The sequence below is a fragment of the Heliconius melpomene genome, chromosome 8, assembly GCF_056956725.1.
Source record: "Heliconius melpomene rosina isolate 202511_hmr_F chromosome 8, ASM5695672v1, whole genome shotgun sequence".
NCBI classification, from domain to species: Eukaryota; Metazoa; Arthropoda; class Insecta; order Lepidoptera; family Nymphalidae; genus Heliconius; species Heliconius melpomene.
Genome location: NC_140396.1, coordinates 7837096 through 7847395, shown reverse-complemented (window position 1 = coordinate 7847395; position 10300 = coordinate 7837096). Strand labels below are relative to the sequence as shown.

Genomic DNA, 10300 nt, shown 5'->3' with positions numbered 1-10300 from the left:
ATACAAAACCAATATTAATTTACACTTACATGTACTTTAATATCATTGTTTTATGTCAGGAGAATTATTAAATTGCAATAAAGTCTAAAACCGTTTCTATCCAACCCTAAATTTATACTAATGCTATCTTTCTATTCATTAACATGTATTGTAATATACCACATAGTCTGTGGTTTAAACTTTAAAATTTTTGCGTTTGTCTGTGAAATATCAAACAAATCACAAATAATATTCAATAACCTATTTTATATATTTTTAAGTTCACCAAAAAGGTGAACTTATAAATCCTAACTTATTACTTAAGAAATATTTTAATGTGAATATTGTATGAAGAAAGATTAATAATTTGGTCATGGACGGGCCACCAGGGAATAATTCCGGTAACAATAACGGATCAATAGGTCCACCGCCGGGCATGCCAAGCTTTCCACCGATGCCTCCCCCACCAATGGGTCCTGTAAATATGCCTCCACCTCCAGTATCATCAATGTCGTTGGGCCCTGGAAATATTCCTCCTCCTCCAGGTTCAATGGGTCCTGGAAGTATACCACCACCTCCCGGTTCAATGGGTCCCGGAGGCATCCCACCGCCCCCAGTGTCAATGGGACTGGGAAGTATACCTCCTCCTCCGGGATCAATGGGTGCAGTGAACATGCCTCCACCGCCAGTCGGTCCACCCGGGCCTATGCCTCCGGTCAGTTCAACTGGTGGGCCTCCAAATATGCCGCCTCCTGGTATGGGACCTCCACCAGGTTTAATGGGTATGGGTCCACCTGGTATGGGACCACCACCGCCCCCGGGTATGGGTCCGCCTGGAATGGGAATGGGACCACCGCCAATGGGTCCACCTGGTATGCCGCCTCGTTTACCACCAGGCATGATGCGTTCCTCTAATATGAAGAGTAACTATAATCAGTCTATGGATATGGGGCCACCTGGAATGGGTCCTCCTCCTAATATAGGTCCTCCTGGAATGGGTCCAAATATGGGTCCTTGGGATGATCAAGGTCCTCCAGGATGGGTTAGGCAAAGTAGAAATGACGGTCCACCAGGGTGGGATGATCATGTAGATGATGAAGAAGACAATGATGATGAAAATAGTGATTCTGGTCAATCATCTGGACCACCCAATTTACCATCACTGCTAACCATGAAAATAGATACGCCTGAAGAGTTTAGGAACAAGCCACCAGCACCACCTGCAGGAGGTGTAGTGCTACCAAAGGCACTTGAAGAAGCTCTTGCTTATAAGGATCAAAGACAAGCAGCATTAGGAAGTGATAAAGAAAATGGTATTCTTATTTAAATTTTTATAAGCAATTTAAGCGCAGCAGTTTAACAATTCTTTGCACATAGAATGGTTGGTAATGGGAACCTAATGTTAAGACTCTATGTTCTCCATTTTCCATCCAATTTTTGGGACACATATTATAGGCAATATAGACTTCTGCCACTCAACATGCAATGCCTCCAAAATAAGGAAACACTGTCTTAAGACTAGGTTTCTAGGTCCTTTTTACCTACTATTTGCTATAAATTGAAATTTCTATAATATATAATAATTTGTAAATTTAATAATGTTTAGAATCAAGCAAGCAAGTGGAACCTCCTGCAGCACCTGTAATTAGTTCTGAATATGATGGAGAAGAGGAGGGAGACTCTGATGATGACAACATTCCAGAAGCTCCACAACCACCAGTGATTTCTAAACAGGAGGTACATAAAAATTGTGATTTAGATAATTTTACAGAAAAGATAACTTTAAGACTAGTGCTTAAATTAAACTTTACTGATGACTTAATTTTATTTAATTCTTTTGGAATTAAATATTCACCCAAATGTGTTAATTATAAAAAATTATCAGCACCACACTATATCCAGCACATATCAAGGTACTCAGAGAGACTTATTTCTTTTTTTTTATTTCAAAAAAATAATAATAATAATTCATATCTTTTTTTTGCTTTCTTTTTATATCTCATGTATGGTATGATAGGACAGGAGGAAACTTGGTGTAGAGACACTTTCTATCCTGCTTTATATTCAGCTTCTTATCGGGGCAAGAGAAAACGAAAATTAAAAACATATTTGTTTTTCATGAGTGGGAATCGAACCTGCAACCATCGTGTTTATAGTCAGACACTATTGAATAAACTGCTCCACAATTGCTTTTATATTATATTTTATATATATTTTTATTTTGCACAGTCTCATGTAAATAAAACAAACAAAAACAAACGTAAGAAGAAAAAGAAGAAGGCAGCGAAACAGAAACGCAAAGAAATAAAGGAAATGGATCCCGCCAACAAGGATAGTCACAAATCTAGCGACAAGGAAAATGCAAAAGAAGCAGACATTGAGTATGTACATGTTGCATAATTTTTATATTCATTTTCAAATTAACTTCACAGTTAAATTCCTTAATTGTGTTCATCTTTAGTATTTTTAACCATCTTTAGCATAATTGTGTTAAATACAATAAAGATAAAAAAATGATGAATGAATGTGTTGTTACAGATATGTTCAAGAAAACATACAGTTTCACGAGCTGGAACCGATGTATAGACAATTTCATCGCATATTGGAAGCTTTCAAGATCACTGAGAAGAAAGAGGAGATTAAAGATGAGCCTGGTAAAGATGTCCCTAAGCTCAATAGTAAACCTCAAGAAAAAGTCACTGATCAGTTTGCAGCTGATGAAGAAGCTGTTGAGGTGATAATTTTTTTAAATAACTACATATTCCATCATATCAGGGTAGAAACATATTTTTTGAGGTAATGTAGAGAATTCAATGCCACCCTTTGTTTTTCTGAACTGAGGGAAAGAAAAATATAATCATATAGACTATGCAATAAAAAATTATTAGATTTTAGTGAAATTTTATATGCATTATGTAGTATCGTTATATGATAATTATGTTGTTTTCTTGTACAATGGATTATATAGTAAAATAATAGTTATTATACATTTATATTAATTAGCGTTGAATAGCATGACTTAAATTTAGTAAGTAAAGAAGTAAGTCTTTAAGTTTTCAGTGTATAACTTTTTTACATATGTTGGAAACATGAAATAATAAAAACTAGTAGAAGTCCAAAAATTCACAATGAATAATTTTTATAATCCACAGAAACACGCGGCAGATGAAAAAGAGCGTCTATCCAAGCGAAAACTCAAGAAACTCTCCCGTCTCTCCGTTGCGGAGTTGAAGCAGCTAGTAGCGCGGCCAGACGTGGTGGAGATGTACGACGTGACCGCACGAGACCCGAAACTGCTGGTGCAGCTGAAGGCCCACCGCAACACGGTGCAGGTGCCGAGGCATTGGTGCTACAAACGGAAGGTATGTTGTATGTTTGATGTTTATATATGTAGTTACTAAATTGTTATTGCCATGGTTGTATGTTCAATCCTTATGAGGGAGGAAGAGGAATGACTTATTTTTATATCCTTGCTCTTGTGAGATAAAATATGGGTTGATTTCTGTTAGTCAACAGTGTCGTGAATTGATTACGGAGTGTCTCAACACTAAGATCTATTTGCTTACTTCTGTTTCATATTATATATATATCTATGATTTCTTATTGCGAAAATAGATTCTAAATAAAATTAAGTCATAATAAATCTTACAAAAGTTAAAGTAATAAAATGCTCATTAGACTTACAGGCAAATGTAAATTTGTTTCCTTGTGATTCTTCCTTCCTCTTCTGTAAATGAAATGAAAACTTAATAAAATATTCAGTTTAAATTTTAATTTTATTTACATTTTATTTCACATAAATAATTGCTAAAACATTTATTGACATGTTTAAGTTTAGATATCATAAATTTTAGAGAAAAAAAAGTTTAATTCTGTCCATTACAGTATTTACAAGGTAAACGAGGCATAGAAAAGCCTCCCTTTGACCTTCCGGACTTCATCAAGAAGACGGGCATCATGGAGATGCGTGCGTCGCTCCAGGACAAGGAGGAGACTAAAACCCTCAAGGCCAAGATGAGGGAACGCACCAGGCCAAAACTTGGAAAAATTGATATTGATTATCAGAAGCTCCATGATGCTTTCTTTAAGTGAGAGACTTTGGATTTTTTAAATGTTTTATACAGTTTATACAATCTAACTGTGCATATAATTAATTTAAATGTACATGGACTTAAAACCAAATGACCAACCAAAGACATAAAATGGATTGAGTTAAAATAAAGAAGATATTTTTCTTCTTTTCATACTATAATAACATCATATAATTGGTCCTTCAGATATGTATGAGTCGCTAATTGATATATAAAATTTAATATTGATAATAATTAATAATAAGTCCTATTTATATTATATAAAACACTTCTAAGTAAAAAACTAAATTCTCTAAACTATATCTTCTATCCATTTCCATAGTTCAAAAACAAAATTGGAAATAAAAATTAAATTATGTTGAATGTTCAAATAGACCATAAAATAAATGTTACAGCTCATTTATGGTTACCTTATGCTCAGTTTGAGTACTGAACATTTTAACTTTTTTCACAATCTTAGGTTTTAGACAAGCATATGGGTTTCTAAATCCATATTTTTCCTTTGAGGGTGAAAAGTCAATTGTATATGTATATTATAATTATTGCATGATATTGAGCAGTAAAGTGGAATGGGTAACAGAAAAAATTGCTTCACACAGGCAAATTCAAATTCAAAATATTCTTTATTCAAATAAACTTTATAAGCACTTTTGAATTGTCGAATGTACATGTCAACAAAAAGCTACCACCGGTTCGGAAGGCAGTTCTGCTGAGAAGAGCCGGCAAGAAACTCTACAGTTGCTCTTTTATAGTAGCCATATATAGTATGCCATATATAGTAGGGTAGTCAGGAGGAACCTAGTGTTAAGACCCTTCGTTGCTCACATTTGCTCAATTTTCGATAAATTTCTCTGCTTTGTTTTGTTATTATAGAATTTTGTCTTGGATAACAAATAATATAAACCCTATATGATTGAAATTTTTTTTCTTAATCTTTCCCACTTTATTGCTTATTACTTCAGTTCTTGTAATATATGTGTTCATCCTTCTCACTACCAAAGGGACTGTATATGTATGATATAAAATTGCTGTTTTTTGTGGTAAGTGCATTGTATTATCATATTTTTGTTTTGATTAACATTTCACAGCATAAACATACTAATTTCCAATAATATTTTAGTGTCAACACATCCGTTGCTGTAATTTTTTTTTGCTTCATGCTGTATCCTGCACATAACATGGTATGCAGAGGGAACCTGGGAGCCTACTATTGAAACCCTCTGTTCCTCACTAAGACACTTCCGTTCCCCACTTTCCTCTGAATTCTTGAGGCATTGCGTGTTGGGTGGCAAAACTAAACACAGCGCTTTGCAACGTCACCAAAGCAAGAACAGAAATGAAAATATTAAATATATCATTCTCTCATGTGGGAATCGAACCCACAATCGGGGCGTACACAGTTATACAGTTGCACGTTTGTATCTTTGCGCAAAGACGGTATTAATATTTCTTTTTACTTCAAATAATATTGCGTAGTAAAGCTAGCTACACAACGTGAACAAATTCAATATGTTCAATGTAAAGGAATCCTCTGTTGAATGCGCTAAGCTTAGGAAGTATGGGTTCAAATTAGATTTCTTTTTTTTGGATTTGAAGAAAGCTACTAAGATGCATTATGCATTATGACATTATGTTGATTGTTTCGAATTATTCCACGATACCTGTGGTCAGATTTGCCTCGGGCGCTGTTACTTATTACTAATTTATTAATACATTCATTCGGCTTTTCAATAAACTGTATAAAATAAAATAGAAAATATATAACAATCATAAATAAAATGATTAAGGAGATGTTGTATACAAATTGTTTGCACTTAGACCTCCGAGTAGTCGTGTGCATGTGTCATACACTAGTTTTAGTTATTTCCATTTGGCCATAGGTAAAAACTAGTTTACAAATATTTATCCACATCATAATATTCTGTCATTTAAAACTTTTATTCATATTTTATATAGATGGCAGACCAAACCTCGCATGACAATCCATGGTGATCTGTACTACGAGGGTAAAGAGTTCGAAACCCGTCTAAGGGAGAAGAAGCCTGGCGATCTATCTGAAGAACTCCGAACAGCACTCGGCATGCCCGTTGGTCCTGGGTCTCACAAGGTAAAAAGTACAAAGTGTAAAGGAGAGTACTCTTTTATATGCCGATTAATGCATTACAACAAAATTGACAATAGCCATGATCATAGGATTTTAGAACTGTGCTATTATTATGGGAAATATATATAGTAATAAAAAAAATATTTTAATTTATAACTTACAACACCAAAACACGTCGAAGTGTTATGGGGTCGCGTGTGACGTCAAGTCTTAGTAGTCTGTCAATACCATTGTATATAATATAAATTGGCCATTCGTTTGTTTACCAAAGCGTAACCTAAATCGCTCCTTACGGGCGTTCAATGACGTTATTTGACGTTGAGAAGTCAAAGCTATTTTATCTAAAGAAATATTCTAATAATACAATTTATCCAGGTCCCGCCCCCATGGCTGATTGCTCAACAACGTTACGGGCCACCCCCGTCTTATCCAAATTTGAAGATCCCGGGCCTCAACGCGCCCATACCCGAGGGTTGCGCCTTTGGGTACCATGCCGGGGGGTGGGGGAAGCCCCCGGTGGATGAAACGGGGAAACCCCTATATGGTGATGTGTTTGGACACCAGAGTAGCGGTCAGGATGTGAGTATTAAGTGTTTATATTGTTTCTCATAAAATTTATTACAAAAACTTAAAAAAATTACATTAATAGAAAGAAAGAAACAACAAATTATTCAACAAGTTTACAATTTATTTAAAAAAAATTATAGTCAGAAAAATAAAATTATTAAAATAAGTTATAGAAAACAACAATTAAATTATTTTTAAAATTTTGAAAGTGGTATACTACACTTATGAAAGAAAAATACTTATTTAGAAAACTTCATATTTTTATATGTTTATTAAATAAGTAACTTTAAATTTGTCATTATATTTTTCTTATAGGATGCTGAAGATCAAGATATCGATAGAACGATGTGGGGTGAATTGGAGTCTGAGTCTGAAGAAGAATCAGAAGAAGGTATTGCTCTTTAATTATTAATTAAATATTTTAAAATTCATATTACAATAGTGACAGATATTTTTATTTTCTTATAATCTTTACGTTTAACGAAAATGATCAAAGTAACCCAGCATATCAAAGTAATTTGATAATGTAATTATTTTTCGTTTTTAATTTACTTACACTTAAGCTATCCTATATCTATCGTGAGTTTGCAATTCAAATACTTTTATTTTTTTTATTTAAATTTTTTCTTGTGAAACGACATGAAGAACTCTATGTCGTACTCTATATTACGACAACAAGGAAAACCAAAATAATGAATTCCCCGAGAGGAGATCGAACGCAAAACGTTTGCGTGTATATTCAGAAATCGTCCAACTGCGCCACACTGTAATATATTTTTTCTCAATATTACTTAATTTCGTATTATAACAGAGGAATCAGACGAGGGCGAGAAATCAGGCGAAGGTGAGGTGCAGGCCGGGGTTGCGACCCCGGGCGAGGGGCTGGTGACTCCCCTCGGCATCACCTCCGTTCCCCCCGGCGTCGAGACTCCCGACACTATAGAGCTGAGGAAGAAGAAACTCGACTCGGATGTGGAAGGGTATGGAATTTATTTTTACTTTCAACATGAAAGTAGCACTCTATCTATCCCGCATATAGCAGGATAGATAGAGTGAACCTAGTGTCAAAACACTCTGGTTGCTGTTGGCTTAAGATACATTGTAGTTTTATATGGGAACTCAACCAGAGGAGGGAGAGAGAGAGATAGAGCATCATAGCATACCCACTGCGCGGCGATTGCACCTATGATGCTATGATTTGTTTATTACATTTATTGACAATTTCCTTAATTTCTTTGTTTTAATGTATTCACAATATAGTAAATAGTATATTATACAGTATATTAGAAGAATATAGTGAGTGAGTTTACAATTTATCATTTGTGAACATTTTTCAGAGCGTTTTTAACAATCAAATTTTTTAAAATCTAAGCTAAGTAAACAAAAACGTCTTAGTTAAAATATGAATTAAAATGTATAGTTACGTGCGATTTATATATATATTATCTATTTAATTTTCTCGAGTGGGATAGATTCCCACAACCTGTCGCGTTTACAGTCCCAGAGGCCAATTGTAGTACGATTGGCATTATAAATGGAAATAATTTAAATATAATAATTTTATTTATAAAATACATTACTTTCTTTGTAGCGGCGATACTCCAGCATTATACCAGGTGCTGCCGGAGCGCCGTGTGGGATTGACAGCAGGCATGATGGCCTCCACTCATGTTTACGACATCAATGCAGCCAACCCAGGTAAATTATCACTTTATTTTCGAATAAATATTTATAAGAATACCTAGGCACCAAAGCTGCCTTACCAAAGTATTGTTGTTTGTAAATGTATAGAAAATTTACTACAAAGTTTCCATTTTGGAACTGTAACGTTTATTTAAGCATTAATATATATTTTTTAATTTAATCATGAAACATAACGGAACTTGCTATATGAATAGCCAGACATCTATATCAAGCTATGTCGAAATTTTTATTCAGTTGTTGCAGTTTATTATCTTTATTTTTTGATATATTTTTATTGAGAAATAAAATGATTTTATAGTGAAATGCCACTATTTAATTTTATTGTATTTATTCAACCACTTACTACTATATGTAAAATATTAAAAAATCTTTCTATTTCTTTGTTTTTAGGCAAACAACGACTAACAACAGGCACTACAAGCGAAGCAGCGTCAGGAGGAGGTGTCGAAGTGACCCTCGACCCTTCAGAACTGGAGTTGGAGCCCGAAGCAGTGGCAGCAAGATACGAGAGACACTTGAGGGAGCACCGTCCAAAAGGACGAGAGGATCTGTCTGACATGTTAGCTGATCATGTTGCTAGGCAGAAGGTGGGAATTTTTTTAAATGTCATTCATGTCGGTCATTTATATTATAAGCCCAGTCGTGTCACAAGGACACAAAGTGTGACTGTAAAACCTACTGGTTGTGGGTTCAGTATTTTCATTTATTCGTTCTGGTGTCGAGGCAAAAGCGCGGCGTTGAGTTCCGCCACTCATCACGCATCATCCACAACTCGGCGAAAAGTGGGAAATGGGGTGTCTGAACACTAGCTTCCTTCTACAAAAAGTAAGTTACTGGATAGGCATAAACTAGTAGGACGATAAACATAGTAACGTTTTTAAATTAATGTTTATGAGAGATTATGCTTGCTTAATACTTCTAATTGGAAATTGTTTTTTTGTAATATTATACGTTAGTTTTTTTCAATACATAATTATAATCGTTTTATTTTACAGAATAAACGTAAGCGTCAACAAACAACAGATTCTAAGCAAGCAAAGAAGTATAAGGAGTTCAAGTTTTGAATATATTATTCTGTATATAATTTAAGTCTTTAATAGAATCTGTCTAATTATCACATCTAATATGTATGCACTATGAATAAAATGATGGAAATCATGTTGGCGTTTTATTTTTGCTTAACAATATGATACTAAGTATGTATGACAAACAGATTGGTAGCTTTTTTTTGTTTTGGTTAATCATTTTACCTACCAGTAATTATTTTTAACTATTAAGTAATTTTGAATTTCGCTACTCAACATTTGATATCTGGAATTTATGTGTGTGGATTTTTTATATAATGTTATATAGATAAATTGTACCTCATTCAAATTTTAAAGATTCTAAGAGATTTTTTTTTAAGTTTTAAAGTTTTATTCCACACTTAGGAAAAAAAATACTTATCTAGAAAACGTATAAAAAAAGTATACTAAATAAGTTTTATTTTATATTTCTTTCCTAAGTGTCGGGTAACTTTAGGGCGGCCACAACATCTTGACCGTACTGTACACACTGTACACTGTTTGCTGGATTCTGTTAATGGTAAATTTACGTTAATATAAAATCCTTATCGACTTATTTCGGGTAGCTTCTGCAAATTAACTACAAAAACAAAGTAACCTATTACATGATTACGTTAGCGCTAAATGAAATTTGAACTTTTATTAGTTCAGTGTCACACACATTACACTTCACCTTACGTCGAATTCTGGAGGCATTGCTTGTGCCACTAACAAACGGAACTCAACCTCGCGCTTTATCTCAACACCAGAGCGAAATTAAATTATTAAATATTTAATTTCCTCGAGTGGGA

At 34.2% G+C, this 10300-nt stretch overlaps 1 protein-coding gene across 1 annotated transcript; it reads left to right on the top strand.

Annotated features, from left to right (window-relative positions):
* The first annotated feature begins 166 nt into the window (after nt 1-166).
* On the top strand, nt 167-9603 carry Sf3b2 (splicing factor 3b subunit 2). Its single transcript, XM_085189216.1, has 13 exons — nt 167-1292; nt 1586-1716; nt 2209-2360; nt 2518-2713; nt 3132-3341; nt 3865-4067; nt 6027-6177; nt 6550-6753; nt 7057-7132; nt 7553-7721; nt 8333-8439; nt 8836-9032; nt 9441-9603. The coding sequence occupies exons 1-13, from the start codon at nt 353-355 to the stop codon at nt 9507-9509; spliced, it is 2805 nt and encodes a 934-aa protein (XP_085045342.1). The 5' UTR covers nt 167-352; the 3' UTR covers nt 9510-9603.
* Nucleotides 9604-10300: the final 697 nt, after the last annotated feature.